At 38.0% G+C, this 19,313-nt stretch overlaps 2 protein-coding genes across 2 annotated transcripts in view; one reads left to right on the top strand and one right to left on the bottom strand.

The window, feature by feature from the left end:
- KCNAB1 (potassium voltage-gated channel subfamily A member regulatory beta subunit 1) overlaps nt 1-14,898 on the top strand; it is a 381,835-nt gene extending 366,937 nt beyond the window's left edge. The window contains exon 14 of the transcript XR_004262623.1: nt 14,889-14,898. The gene's annotated coding sequence lies outside the window, so the exon portion shown is untranslated. The remainder of the gene's footprint in view (nt 1-14,888) is intronic.
- On the bottom strand, nt 2,444-15,300 carry SSR3 (signal sequence receptor subunit 3). The gene is made up of 5 exons (XM_032258217.1): nt 15,060-15,300; nt 13,758-13,884; nt 8,718-8,816; nt 3,820-3,951; nt 2,444-2,771 (listed from the first exon to the last, which is right to left on the bottom strand). The coding sequence occupies exons 1-5, from the start codon at nt 15,190-15,192 to the stop codon at nt 2,705-2,707; spliced, it is 558 nt and encodes a 185-aa protein (XP_032114108.1). The 5' UTR covers nt 15,193-15,300; the 3' UTR covers nt 2,444-2,704.
- Nucleotides 15,301-19,313: the final 4,013 nt, after the last annotated feature.

The raw sequence follows: 19,313 nt of genomic DNA, 5'->3' as shown, positions 1-19,313 counted from the left end.
TCAGCTAACTTCAAACCTTGTTTCGAATTATCCTTTCCAAGTTTCAATAATATGCCAAATAGGACAACCAGTAAACTTTTATTGGTTAAGAATTTCAATCCAAGATTTTTATTAAGTTGTAAATGAAAGAACTAAAAATAGGTAAATGAAAATGTTTTAACACTTCAAAGTGCTACTTATGAGTATGAACAAAGGAATTTAATCACTTTGAATCCCAATTACAGATGAATCTTTTATTTCACGAGTGTTGGTTATGTGGTCTTTTTAAGACAAAAATTCTATAGCATGGTTTTACTATCTAAATCAGATTGAGTAGGTCACCTCTCTCTGTGTGCCACACAGACTTTTTAAATGATGAGAGTAGTGGGGAAAAGGTTCTGTAATTCCTGACAGTAAAGTACTCATACAGTAAATCCTTAACAAAAACTACTGAACTGCAAGTATAGGCCTTATAACCCTTATGCCCAGAAATTCATCTAATAATTTAGAAAGTTGGAAAATATCAGATTTAAAAACAGCGTGCTGTAAGAAAAATTCAGGACAGGAAACAAATTTTGCTCACTCCTTTTCCTACAAATGTTCAGTTTATTAATTCAAGAGAAACTATATTAGGAATATTAGGCTGAAACCCCATTTCACCACCTCATCTAAGCTACACTGTATTATACCAAGAATGTTGGTGATTTTTTCCCCATCTATACAGGCACTGCCATCTAGAGGCAAGTTTTCACCAGCAATTTTAAGATACTGGCCCAACTCTGCTAACAAACACACTGATGTCAAATAAGCAAATGCATTTATTTGATACACAGATTCCATGCCACCACTCGAACTATGGTCTGGCTTTGTTTTTTTTTTAAGAAAAGTTTTTTTGTTTGTTTGTTTGTTTTTGAGATGGAGTCTCGCCCTTGTCACCCAGGCTGGAGTGCAGTGGCGCAATCTCTACTCACTGCAACCTCTGCCTCCCGGGTTCAAGTAGTTCTCCTGCCTCAGCCTCCCGAATAGTGAGATTACAGGCGCCCGCCACCATACCCGGCTAATTTTTGGATTTTTAGTAGAGACAGGGTTTCACCATGTTGGCCAGGGGTTCAAGAAAAATTTCTTTAAAAAATAATAAACCTCTTAGTGTCACCCTAAGCATACCTTACAGTAAATCTGACTTCTGTAGTCACTTCACACTACCCAGTGATGGCACCTACATAACAATGCACCAAAGAAAAGTAAAGAATTGCCAACTTCTAGAAGCAATGATGAAATAGAATTCTCACCTGCAGAAAATGATGATCTGGGTCACTAAGCAAATGTATTCCTGCCCATTTTCCTTCCAAGTTCTTGGATGCAGCCCAATACATAGCATGGAAGTGGAAGTTAAACTCCTGATGAATAACTTATAAAATTATAAAGAAAACTAATAACATTTATGAAATTCATGTTAAATTTAGAATAGAATACTAAGGATTAGGACTATATTTTCTTTGAGATGCTGCTTGTGGGAAATTACTGAACTGCTATCACCTGTGATTTCACATCTTTTTAGGTGATTTTGTTAAAGAGCTTCTCACTTTTTCAAGCCATGGCACACACAAGAATGATATCTGTACAAACACAGGTAAAAAAAATGCAAGAGATTGCTCTTAGCCGGACCCCCAAAGGCTGAAGAGATAAATACTTTGTTCACAATCAATGGAAACCTGTAAACTAAAGAGTCAAATGTATGAAAGTCCTCATGGAAAAATGCTGACAAGCACTAAAATCACTGTAAATTCCTTGGAGAGTTCTTAGAACTGCAGAAGTTCAGAAAAATTACTTTGGTCTTTTACATGTCAATATTCAGGAAAAAAGTTCTCTCTCTTACTTAACATTCCTCCAGGGTGTGAGACCCTGGTCAAAGAAAACAATGACTCCTGTGTCTTAATAGGTCAAACCCACATGGCAGGGTCAACTTGACCTCTCTTGCCACTCAGGGCCAAAACCATGCAGCAGAACAGTGTGTTCTTTAACCCTGTAGGACAACTCTCATATGCCTGGGCACTATTTTTAGGTTACTAACTTGGCTGCCCTTCTTCTTTAAAAACACACACACACACACACACACACACACACACACACACACACACAAACTTGGCTGCCCTTCTTCTTTAAAACACACACACACACAGAACTTTTCCAAAAGTTTCTCTTCCTCAAGTTGGATAAATCATGTTTTTTAATTTTGTTATTTCAAATCACAAATTCAAACACTTGTAAACATTAAGCTTCTGTTCCATTCCCTGGGAAGAGGATTCATTCTGATATTTATGGTTCAAAAAAAAGTTGCAATATTGTGCTTGGAACACAGAGAACCAGTTATTAACTTCCTGCTACTATTATATAATAAATAATAACAGCTTAGCCAGGTTACTGTGACCTCTGACAGATCAAGGAAACAAGTTATTTTCTCCTCTTGTGATTACAGCACATTGCAATACATTTTATTCCTTTTAATAAACATCCTGGTACTCTGAGTTTCCCTTTCAATTCATTTAATTTCAACAATCTGTCAAAAACAGCCAATAAACAAATACTGAATTACATTCTGTTGGGTTTTTTAAAGGCTCTAGACTGTAAAAACATCTTGTGTGTCTCCCACCCTGACCACCCTGCTACTTTTCCATATACCACAGGCCACCCATAGACATAAAGCCAGGGGGCAAGCAGACATGGTCTACTTGGAGCCAGTAGACAGGAGGGCGATGAGTCCTGATGAAGCACTTATGGACAAAATGTAGTTCCTGTAAGAATTTAATGTTATGGAAAAGTTAATAACACCAAATTAGTTTTTCGACAAAATAAAAAGAGCCCATCTCTTTGGAATGTACTGCTTCCTTCCTAACACTTGGTATAATCATGCTGATGTGCAGCCCATTGTCTGCAAACACAATTTGCAAGACAGAAGACCATAAAAAATGGAAAACATTCACAGGAAATGTGTTCCAATTAAAAAAAAAACAAAACACTTAAAGACAGAAACCTAGAACACATGATCACAAAGAATACATCTGAATTCCATTTAACCTTCATGAAAAGAGCTGATCAAAGAATATGAGGAGAAAAGAAAGATTTGTTTTTTTCCTGAAGAGCAATGGAAAAATAAGTCTTTCCTGTGAATCAGTGTTTTGCTACAGTTGGCTTGCAATGGCAAGGAGGTTCTAAAAGTTCGAAGCTACTCCCAGTCCCAGAACTGTACAATTTTCGGCAAACCACTCCAGCATTCCCAGAAGGTGCACACTGGAGGGTATCTGATATTTTATTACATCATAATCACCAATTGTTAAAATGTTGGCTGCACATTCCTGGATAACACCTTTAATAAATTAATAAAAGAAGACTGATTCTTGCCCAAAAGCTCAATTTAAGAGCAGCTTGAAACACTATCAGGATACACTGGAATGAACCTATTTAACTGCATTGGCCATCCACCCAACCCCCAGAGCCCAAAAATAACAGCAGACACGGGCTTATTATTTCAGAAGCTATCAAAAATGACAAGTTTGCTTTGGCTCTTAGGAGCTTTTTTTAAGTAAGCAAGGACACACAATCCCATAAGACTGCTTTGTAATACTTTATCATAAAGTCATAATTCATAAACCTAAAAGAATCTTAAATTAACCCAAAAGCTGTTATTTTAAATGTCGAGAAAGTTACCTAAAGTCAGCACTATTTAATGGACTGACTCCCAGGGCAGTTTTTCTTTCCACTAAAATATCCAGACAAGTCAAAACCAAAATGAACTACTGTTTCTAGACCTCTAAAAAAGATAATCAACCTTTAAAAGGATACACTGTGGGGTTGAAGTTCTTCAATATGAAGAAGGAAGCAACAATGACCAAGACCAGGAACAGAGTGTTGTTATAGAAGATGGAAAATGTTGTAGCTTCATAATCAGCAACTTCATTCTTCTTCCACAGGATTCTAAGAGACACAGAAACAAGACAAACAAGTTTATCAATATGATACAAAAGCTTTAGTTCTGTATGGCTCTAGTTCATTTTAAAACAAGTTTTTTTCTTTTGTGTTCTAGGGTAAGAATGTGTTTGTAATATTAAGTTTAGTCAGAATTGTCCCCTTTCTTCAACTAAAAATAAAAAAATTTCACTCTATGATAGCAAAGAAAACATCGTGCTGGTTATGTTACCTTTTTTTCCAGGCAACCAGGGTTATGGAGGGACTCATTAATGGCAACTGGCACAGTTTCATCAGCAGCTGAATCAAGTGTCTTTCTCTTGGCCCTCACCTAAAACTCAGACTCCATGATTAGCAGCCTGTGGAGCTTCCTTAGCTCTACTCTAGGCTTGAGGCTTTCTACAGCCTATGGATTTCAGGCTTGAATGTCACACCTTCAGAAGATAATCACAATGACAAAAACTAGCTGTGGCCTCACAAAAGCAGGCTATTGTTAGCTATTTTTATTAATTCAAACAAAGAAAGCACTTAGTCATTAGGAGGATTTTTTTAATACCTGAAAAATCCTTTTACTTTTTACTCTGTATTTCTAGTTCTGATAGTATATCTTCTTGATATACTGGTATTTCATCAATCTTTTACCCCTTCACACAGGCAAAAGAAAGTTATAGGATGCCTGTGAATAAGGGAGCCTTTATTCCTCTTGGTTAATTAACTTTGTAAAGCAGTTTTTAAAAGAGTAGGTTGTGACCCATTAGTGGGATGTGAACTCAGTTGAGTGGATCGAATGCCCAAAGAAATTAATTGAGTGGGTTGAGACCAGCATTTTAAAAAAATGAAATAGGAAAGAACAGAAAAACATCAGCAGCCCATCACACACAGTAGGGTAATTACTGTTTTGTGAAATACATGCATGTGCCCACGTGTGAGTTTATTTGGTCAAAAGGTAAAATATATATTTTTTACTGTAGAGGTCATTATCAAAAAGGTTGAAGGCCACTTTTATAGACACTTTGTCTCCCCAAGAGATAAAACTACTCTGAAGCCAGATGACACACCTCCACAATCCTAAGGACAGCACTTTAAGTAAATTCATTGGTAATTGACACATTTTATTCACCAAGTGTACTAATCCAAAGACAACAGGTTTGGCTGTAAAGGAGCTAAATGAAGGCTAATTAACACCTTATGCTCAGCATAAGAAATCTGTAGTCTCTAACACATGTCATATTTCCTTGATTCCACAGACACCATCAACTTAATAACTCTTTCATTTACTGTAAGTTTGGAGGAAGGGAAGGACATTACATTAAGTGCAGCTATCACCTATAAAACACCTTCTAATTTCAGAGAAGTTTCAATGTAAATTTTTTTAAAACATGAGTTTGAGTTCTAGGAAACATATCACTCTAACACTGATGAATGAGACCAGTTGAGTTAGATGCATAGTCTCAACATGGTTTAACACTAGAATGAACACTCAGGACAAATGCCTCCATTTTTAAGACTCTGGCATGAGACCCAGGTTGCTTAAGTAGGTTATTAGCCTGCCTTTACTCTAGACAATAAATTTTTCTCACTTGCATCACAGTACTTCTCCCTAACTTCTTTTCTGTCAAGCCCTAAATAAGAAGTGATATGGTTTGGCTCTGTGTGCCCACCCAAACCTCATCTTGAATTGTAATCTCCACATGTTCAGGGAGGGACCTGGTGGGAGGTGACTGGATCATGGGTGCAGTTTCCCCCATGCCATTCTTGTGACAGTGAGGGAGTTCTCACGAGATCTGATGGTTTAAAAATGGTTCCCTCGGGCTCACTTGCTCTCCTGGCATCTTGTGTAGAAGGCACTTGCTTTTCCTTCACCTTCTACCATGATTGTAAGTTTCTTGAGGCCTCCCCAGCCATAAAGAACTGTAAGTCAATTAAACCTCTTTTCTTTATAAATTACCCAGTCTTCAGTAGTATCTTTATAGCACTGTGAAAACAGACTAATACAAGAACCATTTCCAAAAATGTTTTAATTAGGCCAGCTGTGGTGGCTCATGCCTGTAATCCCAGCACTTTGGGAGGCCAGGGCGGGCAGATCACGAGGTCAAGAGATGGAGACCATCCTGGCCAACAGGGTGAAACCTTGTCTCTACTAAAAATACAAAAATTAGCTGGGTATGATGGCTTGTGTCTGTAGTCCCAGCTACTCAGGAGGCTGAGGCAGGAGAATCACTTGAACCCAGGAGGCAGAGGTTGCAGTAAGCCCAGATCATGCCACTGCACTCCAGCCTGGGAAACAAAGCAAGATTCCACCTCAAAAAAAAAAAAAAAAAAAAAAAAAGTTTAATGAATGAAGTGGCCCAATCCTTTAGATTACCCCAGCTCCCAATATGACCACATGTTAGTGACATCAGTGTATAAAGTCAGGACGGCCTGATAGCCTTTAGAACTTTTTCCAAGTCCACCCATATCCTGGTTTGTTGTTGTTGTTGTTTTTGTTTTAAATTTAGAACCCCCAAATGCCCTTAATGCCAATGGTTCTGCCTGTTAGAAGACATTTTCTTCCTAGTAGGAAACCTGGTTTGGGAGAGCACTTCCCAATATCCCAAGGATGTTTTCAGGATGAGCTTCCTACAAGAGAAAAGTTGAGACCAAGCAACTGTTACAATCAAATAATGTTAAATGACAGATCACTTGTAAATCAAGAAGAAACCACATTCGCACTTTGGAAGGAATGTTAATGAATCTCACATTCTCCTCTGCTTATTTCCATCCCTGGATAAACGGATATTTTAAAGTAGTTTTAAAGTGGCATGGAGTATACAGAGCTTTGAGAGATACAGATCTAAGCAAAGAAACACTGATAAGCCTTCTCCTTATATCAAATCTCCTGGAATTCTTTCAGAGAGAAAAAACTAGATCTTAATGAGAAGCTCTGGTCCCAGTTACCAAGGTCAATCAATACAGGACAAACTGTATCCAGTATGGCTTTTATGATGGAAATAAAACAGCCAAATTTCTACCAATGAAAAGAAATAAATTGTATAATGTTCTGACACTCTGTATTTTCTATACATCCATGAAACCTCCACCTCATCCCACTATGAAATACCTAATCCGGCAAATGGCAAAGGTTTCATTCCCAATTTCAACTGATTCACTACTACCTGAATGCTAAACTGAGAAAGATTCTGAGCCATAACCCAAGATCAAGAACAAGTGCCAGACCAAATCTGTCCAAGACTGCAGTGGGCAGAGGAAACCCATTTACTATCCCTGGCATAATTAGTCACCAAAAACCTTTAAAAACTGTAACAAACATTTAGAAATTTAGGTAACTATGCATATTCTAGTTTAAGAAATACCATTTTAATGAAAAATTCAACAAGTTTTTCCTAAAAAAGTGATCTAGATTCTCTAACCTTGAACCATATGCAAAAAAATATGCAATTGGAAAGCTATGCAGCCCAACCTGATTAAAGCTGCTCCATGCAAAAAGGCCTCCATTGTCATAATACTGTGCCTTCAGTTTTATAAAGGAGCCATAGGAGATAATCATTTTAATATGTTTTGGTGCCTTTCCAAAACCACTATAGAAGACATTGTTCATTAAGTTACTCAGTGTCCCTTAAATAAGGATCCACTTGATAAAGTCTTTCCAAGATTCAGTGCCAGGAAAGTTTCTTTTCGGAAGGACTTGCATGCTGCTTCTCGTCAGACAATGAAAGCTATGTGACCTCAGATGCTTCCCCTAACACTTGGAAACCCGCAACTAAGTTCAGTGCTCAAATACTGTAACTACTCTAAGGTCCTTGTTCATCCACCTTTTTCTCCCTTTTAAGTGGTTTCTGGTCTTTTAAAATTGTGTTACTTGTTTTATATGCACTTTAAGAAAACCCTGTTAAATATAGAAAATATTCGCGCTTTAACACTCCAAGTTCACACAAAGTCTTTCTGGAGCAAAGTGGGGTAAAAATTATGTTCCAACAAAGCACCTTGTTGATACTAAAACTAAAGATTTACGAAAACAAGTAGACTCATGACTATTAAGCTATGTGGCAACACTTTATCCCAAGTTTACTTAGGGACTTCCTCTACTCAAATGGTAAGACTGTCCAGTAAGCCTTCTAAGAGCAGCTGGCAGAAAAAATTGGGAGTAGGGGCTAACAAATGCGGCACAGAACTGGGCAACAGGAGACAAACCCAGTTATTTTCTTTTTCCCAATTAATGCAGATAACTAATTACTAGATATTTCTCCGGAAGCTCAGGAATAGAAACACCACCACATAGACATGCTAACACATAAACCTTTCAGACCCAGAGGGGTTAGGAGATATGTCCAAGGTTGCACACCTATTAACAGGCAAAGCCCGCTCTATAGAAAGCTCTGTTACCTCCTCAATTTCAGCAGAACATTTACAAGTACAAGCTCTCAAGTCAGACTGCCTGTGTTCTTATCATGGATCTACCATGTACTAATCCAGGACCTTGGGCAAGTTACCCAAGCTTTCTGTACCATTCAGGTATAAAAAGGAAATAAAAATAGTAACTCCTGTGCAGGGGGCTCTTTAGAGGAATAAATCAAATATTGTATTGTATTGAGAAAGGTATCTGGTTGTAATAAAAACTCTAAAAGTCAGCTATTACTATTTCCATTACTACTACTTCTACAATTCCAAAATTTACAGCAAACAATTCCAAAATCCACATTCTTTAAGCAAAAATAAAAAAATTTTCTTCAAAGTACCCCCTTTTATGATGACCACACTTTAAATAGGAGTCAAACCTTTCATCTTTCTCCTTCCGAGACATCTTTCTATTATCAGCTTCAGAAAGTTTTCGAGTCACTTCTTTGGAAACAGCATCCTCCCTCTTCTGTGCTACTCTGGAAGGACAAGAAAAGAAGAAAAAGTTCCCATATGTTACAGAGGTGAACATCACTCTCTCTCAGAAACACTCTGTACTCATATGTATTGGCAACTGAATAATATCTCACATTTCAAGAAAAGAAGCTAAACAGAAAGTTCCAAGTTTATTATACAGCACTAGCCAAAAAAGAAGTTCAAGAAACATCCAAGATGTGGTTTATTAATGATGTGTTTTGATTTCTGCTTAAAAAGAAGAATTTTCCAAAGTTTAGGATTTAATGTGGATATTACAGTCAAATGCTATTAGCACAATTCAGTAAAGAAACATTTTAACTAATAAATAAATTTCATAAGGCATTAGCAAATGATGTATTATTTCAATTCCAAGTAAATAACAGGAGTGAAAACTAGGCTTAAACAAAGAGGAAATAATAGCTGTAATATCTTAAAGTAATGATTTTAACTTTATTCCAAATGACAATTTAAGCTGGGTATGACAGACAGAAAGCCCCAGGTCATTAAAGGCAAGTTTTCAATCTTTCTTCAACTACAAGGATGTCTAAGATATAAGTTAAGCATAAATTACAGCTGATTTTACCTTTGTCTCCATCTTTAGCTCTCTCACTCAAGAACTGACTTAGAATTGACATTGTTATTAGTAAAAGGAAAACATTTAATCAGCTTCAACTAATGTATTTTTTAAAAGGTTTACAAAGTTACTTTTTAAACTTTGTTACCCCACACAAGTTGGTAACTGTAAAGAGGGAAAAACGTTCTGGAAGATAAAAGAAAAAAAAACAGGTAAGAGGAAATCGACTCTGAAACCTAAAGAAAAAGGCTGCTAAGGGGGCAGACAGCTTTCTTTTTATGAGACATTTTAGGGCATTAAAATGAACTTTTTACTCCAAAGATCCAACTTCATTTGGTTCATTTTACTATGCAAAAACTATCCTTTCATATGCATCTTGCATTTCTGAGACACTCAGCTCCAAAGGCAAAGATTCTTCTCTCTGAACCTCTTTAGCAGACCAGGCACAAATATGTTTCTTCATGAGAACAGATTGTGAGAACAGGAAAAATAAGAAAAATTAAAAATAAATAAATGTGTTTCTTGAACTTAACATCGGACCACTTTTTTTTTTTTTCTACAAAAGACCAACTGAAAAGAAATGGACACAGTTTATGGCAGAAACCTTTCTTAGCTCAATATAAAAAATACAAACGTACACCCCAAATATCATGGTGTTAGGACACAGGAATAAACTACTGCAGTTTCAAAAGAGTTGGTTGTCACTATGCATCTTTAGGACAAATAGTAAGCCAACTGTCCACATGACAAATCCTCATGAAGACATTAAACCAGATAACTAAGCAATTTCTCATCTAGGTCTAGAATTTTATCCTTACCTACCAGGGGCATAACAACCACAATGCAGGTTTAATGCAACTCAAGAGGAGGAAGCTCTCCCCTCTGTCTTAGGGCTCTCAGAAAATAAACCTTACTCAGTGCTGAATGCTCTAAAATAAAAGAGGTCATGCTAGTGACCTAGCATTTAGTCAACTGAGATAATCCATAAAATGGATTGCATTTTTCTTCCTTTACTCTTTCACATCGGTATGTCAGAATACTTCCAGAATTAAAAATAAAATAAAAATAAAAGACACTATCTAATTTATTTTCTTTCTTTCTTTCTTTTTGTTTTTTGAAATGGAGTCTTGCTCTTGTCACCCAGGCTGGAATGCAATGGCACGATCTCGGCTCACTGCAACCTTGCCTCCTGGGTTCAAGTGATTCTCCTGCCTCAGCCTCCAGAGTAGCTGGGATTACAGATGCCCACCACCACACCTGGCTAATTTCTGTGTTTTTAGTAGAGACGGAGGTTTCGCCATGTTGGTCAGGCTGGTCTTGAACTCCTGACTTCGTGATCTGCCCACCTTAGCCTCCCAAAGTGCTGGGATTATAGGCGTGAGCCGCCTTGCCCAGCCGACACTATCTCATTTGTTAAAATAAAAACATCTTTGCAAACATTGTTTAAATTATGTTACCTTAAAGAAAAAAAAAAAAACACCTCCTAAGGGCTCTCTTAACCCCAACTTCTTCAACCCTGCAAATAAACATTTATCATGTGTCAGACACTATGCTTAACATGTCACATGTATGATCATACTGAATCCTTACCACCCTCTGAGGTTCCACTAGCATCCCCAACTTATAGCTGAGAAATTTGAAGTCTACATAGGTAAAATTATGCCCAAAGCCATACAATTAAGAGTGGCAGAGCTGGCACTGGAATCCAGACTATCAACTCTGAAGCCATCTTCCCTCTGCTGCCAACATCTACCCACACTCATCATCTTGCTGGATTTTTGAATCTTAACCATCTTGCAAATCTGTAAGAGTTTCAAAGTCAGTAGCATATTTAATATACAGCCAAAACTATGACTAAAAAACCTCTACTCTATTAAGGCAGTAAGTCATTGAAATTTTACTGAACTAAATGTACCATTAACGGTTTTAAGGGGTATAAAATAAAATGTGGCAAGTATCTTCAAGAAGCCTAAAGTAGAAATGAGAAGGTAAAAAGAACATGACTTTCATTCTAAAGAAATGAATGAAGAAAATGATATGAAGAATAAGTAAAAAATGACAAGTCTCAAAGAGACTGTGTTCCAAGAGTATTACAAAGGATGGTTCATAGAAGATACCCACTTCTAAGGGCTTCCTGGTGAACAGATGATCATGTCTCACAAGAAACAGTCCCATACAGTGGAGGCCCAGATGAGCTGAATCCTGGAATGGCAGCTGGTAGAGGGGCTGCCAAGCAGAAAGATAACAAAGATAACCCAGTTTCTCTGCTGGCCCATCAGAACTGCAGCCACGGAATCTGAGCTCCTTTGTGTGCAGAACAGTAGAGAGAAAACTGCTAAGGCCACTTCAGCCACTGAAGCCATTTTGGGCCATTTCTTAAAATAAATCCCTGTTAACTGAGATCATCTCAACATGTTTCTATTCCTCATTCCCCAAAAAAGTCTAACACAGGGACAACAGAGCAATGGAATGATCAAAGTCAGGAAGGATTTCTCTGGAAAAGATTCCTAGTCTTGAAATAAAACACAGGTTAAAAATGGAAAGGAAGCAAGTTAAACCTAAATAGGGAAGATACAAGACACATTCAAAGGATGACGTGAAGGCTGGGTCAGAAGGGTTAAAGCCTAATTCTGAAAGATGCAGCTAGACTCATAGGAAGGATGCAGATGATCTGCATTCCAAGAGTCTAGAAGAATTTGGCTTTAATACATTTAAAAAAAAAAAAAAAAAGAGGCATGGCTGGGCATGGTAGCTCATGCCTTTCATCCCAGCACTTTGGGAGACGGAGGCAGACAGATCACTTAAGCCGAGGAGTTCAAGACCAGCCTGGGCAAGATAGCAAAACCCCATCTTTATAAAATATACAAAAATTAGCCCGGCATGGTAGTGCATGCCTGTAGTCCAGCTACTTGGGAGGCTGATGTGGGAAGATCGCTTGGGCTCAGGAGGCAGAGGTTGCAGTAAGCCAAGACTGGGCCACTGCACCCTAGCCTGGGCAAGAGTGAGACTGTCTCAAAAAAAAAGGCCATGACGAGTTGTTATGAGAATGATATGATAAAAATGAGGTCACGTAAGGAGAAATACATACTCTTCATTCAATAAAACAAGGAAAATTGGATGCTGTAAGGATTATGAAGGGTAATGTGCTTTATATAGTGCATGGCAGGGTGGGCCCTAAACTTGTTTTAAGAGACCAGATGAAGACTGTTACAGAAATACAAGTAAAAACAGTGTCCAAACTAGAGTGAGAACTATGGATGAAAAGGTAATGCACATACAAAGTATGCTCGCATTTCAAGTATCAGTGAAATTCCAATTGCCTTTAAGAAATTACTTTCAAAGCAATATCGCACCTAGATAGCCTCACCAAGGAAGGATGGAAAAAATCCTGCTATCTGTACTCAAATATTACAGTGTGCATGAAAGCAACTTCAAAGGGCATCAATTAAACAATAATTTATACCTACTTCCAGTGAGACAATGCAGACCATGACACTGAGAGATAATGTCCCCATCTTTCCTAGGTCTAGATGCTTCTTCAGTTTAACCTCTCTGAAAATAGAGTACTTCACTGCTTATAATTGATATATAAATTTGTTGTGGTGAGGCTTGAGTTTTCGTCTCTAAAAGCTATATTTTATAATACATGTGATCTTAAAATGGAATACGTTAATCCTTTACATATGTTAATCCTTTACACTTGTATGAAAAAAATGTAATTAGCCTTGAAAATGACATAGAGTGTAATAAATAAAGTAACAAAATAAAAAAGACCAGTGTGGACAACATGGAGAAACCCTGTCTCTACAAAAAATACAAAAAAAATAAGCTGGGCATGGTGGCCTGCACCTGTAGTCCCAGCTACTTGGGAGGCTGAGGTGGAAGGATCACTTGAGCCTGGAGAGGGTGAGGCTGCAGTCAGCCATGATCATGCCACTGCACTGCAGCCTGGGCAACAGAGCTAGACCTTGTCTCAAAAAACAATAACAAAAAGATAATTTCTTTAACTTCCAAAAATAGTATGTGAAGAGCCCAGAACAATTCTCTCCAGAAATAATCCATTTAGCTTCTGAAATGTTAATTTGCTTGGTGGGTTTGTTACTCTGACGAATCTCTTATTAAGGCCAGTGCTTAAGTGTTCTAATTCCACCCTCAAAATCCACTTCGGTAGTCGTGTCAGACTGATCATTGTCTCTACTTAAGTTAGTTAATAATTCTTCCTTGTATCAATGTTCCTTTCCCCCAATATATATATATTAATACATATATATCTCAAATTAATGCTTATCTAACATACGCAAATGGTCATTAAAAAGGCATATAAAAATACAACATGTAGTAAGTACTTTCACTTGAAAAACATACTTACTTGTGCTTGAGAACAAATTTCACATTCTTGTATGCAAAAGCTACCAAATATGTGCTTACTAGGGTCATCACACTATACAAAACAGCAGACTGAATAAGATCCATGTGCCATATTCTCCAGTATAACCCTGAATTAAAATAAAGTGGGGAAAGTACAAAAAGAAACAAAAAATTACAACCCCATAACAAAAGCCTGCGAAATTAATTATAGCTAAGCCTGGTAAAATAACAGGTTATTAGTTATGCAATCCACTACAGTATCTGAGGATCTTCAGAAGAGAGATAACCAGTAACAGTTACCGTCTCAAGCTTTCTAGTTCAGAACACTTGAAAAACATCACCTTCCTATTACTAGTCCAGATGAAATTTCTGCTTCTAAAATGAGAACAAACTTTGGCTCAGCGTAATCACACGTCAGACTTCAAGTCAGGGTACTAGCACGCTAAATACAGGCCATTCCAAAACAACACATGCAGCAGCAAACCACAGTTTCCTTGCTGACGTGGCAGTTATCAGAACTCCAAGCAGTGCTCTGGTCGGATGACTGAGCCATAAGGCTTCACACCACGTTAACTGCACGCCGGGTTTTATCAGGACAAAAGAGAAAAATACATTTGGTTTTAAATGCCCAACAACAGTGCAGCAAGAGACAGGAGTCCTAGAACCCTGAGCTCTACTAACCTTGTCCAAGTCTGCAGTTTCCCAACCAAGTGAGAATTCTGGAATGGGTCCCGCAGGATTATTAAAAAGTCTAAACAAGGTAGATCGTTAACCCCTGGCACTTCAACCTCTCTCTTTTTGCAAACCAGGGAAATTATGCAGTGGTGTGAAGTAGCTCACATAAAGACACTTCTAATTCAGTGGGTTGCTTCAGGGGTCTCCCACCTAATTCATTAATTTATCCAAAATAAGAATATTAATTGAAAATTTCGTAAAGGCAAGCAACAGTTGTATGGAAAAGGGCAGCAGGCAGTATACTTGAGTGTGTGCGTTTAAATACAGACTTGGGGCCGCCACCCCAGAACTAGTTAACCACCATCTCCGGGGGTGGAGCTCCGGAACGTGCTTGTAACAAGTGACTTCCCCGAGTGCTGCATAGGACAATCCCAGGCGACAGCACTGAGGCCCAAAGAGGCTTTGTGCCTCCCTGAACTCAGGGGAGCTGGAGAGATCGTCGACCGCCGGTCGGCACCCGCGCCTTGTCTGCTAGCCCGGTCCTGCCACGTCCGGCCCTGTCCGGCCCTGTCCGGCCCTGTCCGACCCGCCCGCGGCCTCCCTCGCCAGCCTAGCTCCCAGCACTCACAGATGGGGATGGCAGACACGATGAACGCGTTCCCGAAGAACAGCGCGGAGGACTTGGCCGACAGGTTGCGGCTGAAATCCTGCAGGAGCAGGTCCTCCTCCGACTGCTGTTTGGAACCGCCTTTAGGAGCCATGGCGGAGCGGGAGACAACAGGAAAGGTAGAGCCTGCCGCCAAGCCGGGCAAAGGGCCCTGGCTCCGCCCCTGCGGCCGTCGTATCCGCTAACGACCCGTAAGCGCGGCGTGCGGAAGCGGGACCCGGCTCGTCGGAGAGCAAGCTTCCCCAGGATTGGCCAGCCTGGCGCCGCTAGATTGGCTTCCGGGCGTGATTGGGCGAGCGGGCCGGACTTCCGGTTTCCTGGAAAGCCACGTGACCCGTCCTCCTGGAGGAGAGAGAAGGGATTTGTAGTTTAGCGGGTGCTTTAAAAAAAAAAAAAATTAACAAAACTTTATTAATAGTAAACTTCACAGCCGCTGACAGACTCATGAGTTCTGAGTTTTTCAGCATTCCAAAATTAAAAGGACTTCTGGCCCCATTCCATTAGTGCCCCCTGTACATACCCAGAACTGGATGCATTATAGGAGAAAGAAGAGAAAGGTATAGCTAACTCATGTAAAATCCCTTCTCCTTTACACATACTTATTTCATTAAATACCTTCAACAATCTTATGACATGCACATCATTACCGCCATTGCAGATGAAGAGCCTGAGGATGGTAGACCTGTGGTGTAGGTCTCCAAGGTGTGGGTTCTTTTCACTAAACAATAGGCCACCTCTGTAGGAAGAAGAAAATGGTACACTTGCTTTTAAGAAACTCAATCTCATTGATGAAGGCAGTATTTAATACATGTCTGCTACATTTACAAGTTACTATTTTATTTTCTTTCAACTAAACCTATAGAGTTATGTGGCTTCCAAAGTCATGCTAAATAAAACATAATACTAAGAACAGGTTGGCTAGGCAGGACTCCTTCTCCAAAGCTCAGAAACATTAAGTATGCCTACTAAAACAGCTAGATGACATTTTTAACTCAACAAATTTTCACTTTTTCTTCAAAAAAAAAAAAAAAATTTCAACCACACCACTCTCAGCAAATGCTGCTTTTCATTACCGAGAACACTCCAGTGCATTAGACACAATTTCCTCAACCTCCAGCCTCTTTATCAACAGTTTCATAGGTATTTTTCTTCCTGGCAGTATCCAAATTGTAATCGACCTCCACAGCTTCCTATTACTAGCTCTAATTGAGCTTTGTCTTCAATCTTTTCCAATCTATTCTTTATACAGTTACCAGAGGAAGTTTTCCTGAAATATAAATCCTTCCATTATCTACTGCAAGTATTTCCTAATGCCAGAAGTTTTCACTAATTCACCACAAAATGAAAAAGAAAAATGACCATCTGGTGAATTTTTCAGAAAATCAAATGAATTCATTTAAAAATATCTGGGTTTATGTCTTTTTTACGTTAAAAGTATTCTTTATTTTATTTCCTGATAGTGATAGAAAAAGAAATTCTTATTTTCTTTTACAGCATACTCATCCCATATTTTTTCTTATCTCAGTAAATTGCATTCTTTTTCACCTATTTGCTCTGGTTAAAATGCTGGATTTCAACACTAATTTTTTTTTTTCCTTCTCCATCTGCGACCAATTCATAAATAAAACTTTTTGGATCTGTCTCTATAACTAGATTTTCTTCTGTCTATTTATAAACAAACCAAGGATATAAAAAGAAGTTAAAAGATAAAAATCAGAAAACCAAAAGATCCAAAGAGACAAAAATCATTTTTCTTTTAAAAGAAGAAAAGAAGAAACAATAATGATGAGAATAAAAAGAATTATGCCTGAGAAAAATATTTTAACAATGAAAACAGGAAAGATAAAAGTTTGAAATGTTAAGTGGATAGATAAAAATGTTATAATTGATATAACTAAAAAGAGGTAGCAGAAAAAATAATACATTTTGTAAAGCTAAAGATAACTGTAAATGGAAGATAAACTAAAATAGGAATTTTAAATTTTTCTCATGGGGTAAAAAAGATAGGGAATGATACTTATGACAGAACGTTTTTGGTAATGCCAACAATTACATTTATAAAGGTAGCACACTTGGAGTACTGAAGCAGTGTTTTCTTGTACCAGAACTACCTAGTTCCCTTTGAACAGCAAGCAGCAAGACCTACAGGTCACTTGTATGTGGTATGTATAGCCATGGCACACTGGACAAGCAGGGTACGTATTGTGCTGAAATACAGAAGGAGCGGTAGGTAATAAATTCTACCCAAGCAAAGATCTCAATATATTTTGCCCATTTCCACATAGTTTCACTTTGAAAGAGCCAGATGGACTTCATTCCATACCAGTCTAAGTCTAATCTATGAATTTTAGGCTTAACATTTCTATTATATCACTTTATTCTTTTCAGATTAGAGGAAAAACTCAAGCAATAATGTTTATTGCTGTCAGGTATATGGATAAGAGATTACTCTCATCCATTACTAATTACTTTGTGAAAGAAAATCCACCATGCTAAAAATTAATATATTTTTCTGTGCCAGACACTCCAAGTTGCCTAGCCAATATGGAAAGCCATTGCTAGCTTTTCATCGGGATCTTATAAAGAGTAACAAATGGATCATCCAGGGCTACTGTGGGGAGGGAAAAAAAAAAAAAAAAAAAGCTCCTCTGTTTTAAAACTTAGTTGAAATGCAAATCTTATGATGGGAATAATTTTAATAGAAATGGAACACTTTATATTAGTCCTTAGGTATAATGTTTTAAAGTATCACCTGAGAAATGATTTACTCAGCCAAACTACAATATCAGGCACTGATATTGACTAATTCATTAGTTCATGTACTCATTCAGCAAATATTTTTTGAGAAGTTACTACATGAAAAGTACTGTGCAAAACCTGTGAAAGTTATCCAAATAATAATCATGATTATTTTGGTTATAATAACCAACATGAATTGAGTCCTTGTTATATGTCCACCCCTATGCTAGGTCTTTCACATATATTGTCTGATTTATCCCTACAGCAACCCTAGGAGGTATATGTTTTTGTTGTCCCGATTTGTCAGATGAAGAAACTGAGCCTCAGATTAGTGAAATGACTCATTTAGATTCCACAGCCAGTAAATGGTGGAGTCAAGTTATGAACCCAAGCAATATGATTCCAGGATGTATGCTCTTAACCACAAATGAATTCTGGTCTCCTCCGTACAGTGGAATCTCTGATTCTGCATGCCTGATCACAACCCTATTTTGGGCAAGCAGCCAAAAGCAGTTTCTTATGCACTGATTATCAAGCACAGTCCCATGATATCGCAGCTCTCCCTAGCGCATTTTTGGACAGACAGGATCATAGACAAGCCTTGGTGGGCAGGCCTTTGCTCTTCATACCTGATTCTCTGTTACAGTGAGTTTGAAAATGAAACCTCAGGAAAAACAAACAAAACAATTAATAGACATATACAGAACAGGTATATATAACTGAGAAGAGGTAAAAAGCACAAGTCACAACTCACCAGCAGCCATAAATTAGGAAAGGGAAAATTAGATGCTCAAAGGGCCTTAGGGCTTCCTTATTTCTCTCTGTAGACCTGAAAGAGATCCCCATTACCTTCAATAAAGCTAAAATATTCAAAAAATGAAAACAAAACAGATCTGGAATCTATTAAATAATATAAACAACTTCTACATATAAATGAACATCTAGAAGAATAACTGTGCTCAACATAATTTGTTAATTTATATATCACTCCACCCCAAAACGTTTAAGGCAAAGATAACAAGATCAAAATCTCTATAAGATTCAAGTAAATAACTTAAGTGAGTGAATTGTGCCAGGCATAGGACATGAGATAGTGATGGGGGTCAATACAACTGGAAAGCTCATCTTTCCAAAAGCACTCAAACTGAAATAGAGAGATTAAACAGAAAGAAAACCACAATCAACAGCAAATATTGTGTAACCCAAACACAACCGATTTGAGGTTTAATCTGCCCCATAAACTCCCAGGTTTAAGGAGACAGACTTAAATGCAAATAATATAAAAAAGAGAAAATCTTACCATTTCAGAAGAAACTGGTCTTTTGCAGAGCATGCTGGAAGTTGGTCCTTATTGTTGGCTAGGCCTCTTCCCCCATCCACTCATTTCCCCAACACATAGGCTACTGTTGACAGGAGACATTTGCCAGCTGGGATTTTTTTTTTTAAATAAAGATAAGGTTTCAAGAATTCTAAATG

The sequence above is a fragment of the Sapajus apella genome, unplaced genomic scaffold, assembly GCF_009761245.1.
Source record: "Sapajus apella isolate SASKATOON/1434 unplaced genomic scaffold, GSC_monkey_1.0 scaffold4, whole genome shotgun sequence".
In the NCBI taxonomy this organism is placed as follows: domain Eukaryota; kingdom Metazoa; phylum Chordata; class Mammalia; order Primates; family Cebidae; genus Sapajus; species Sapajus apella.
Note: the sequence above shows the minus strand (reverse complement) of the source record. Positions and strands in the feature narration are given on the sequence as shown.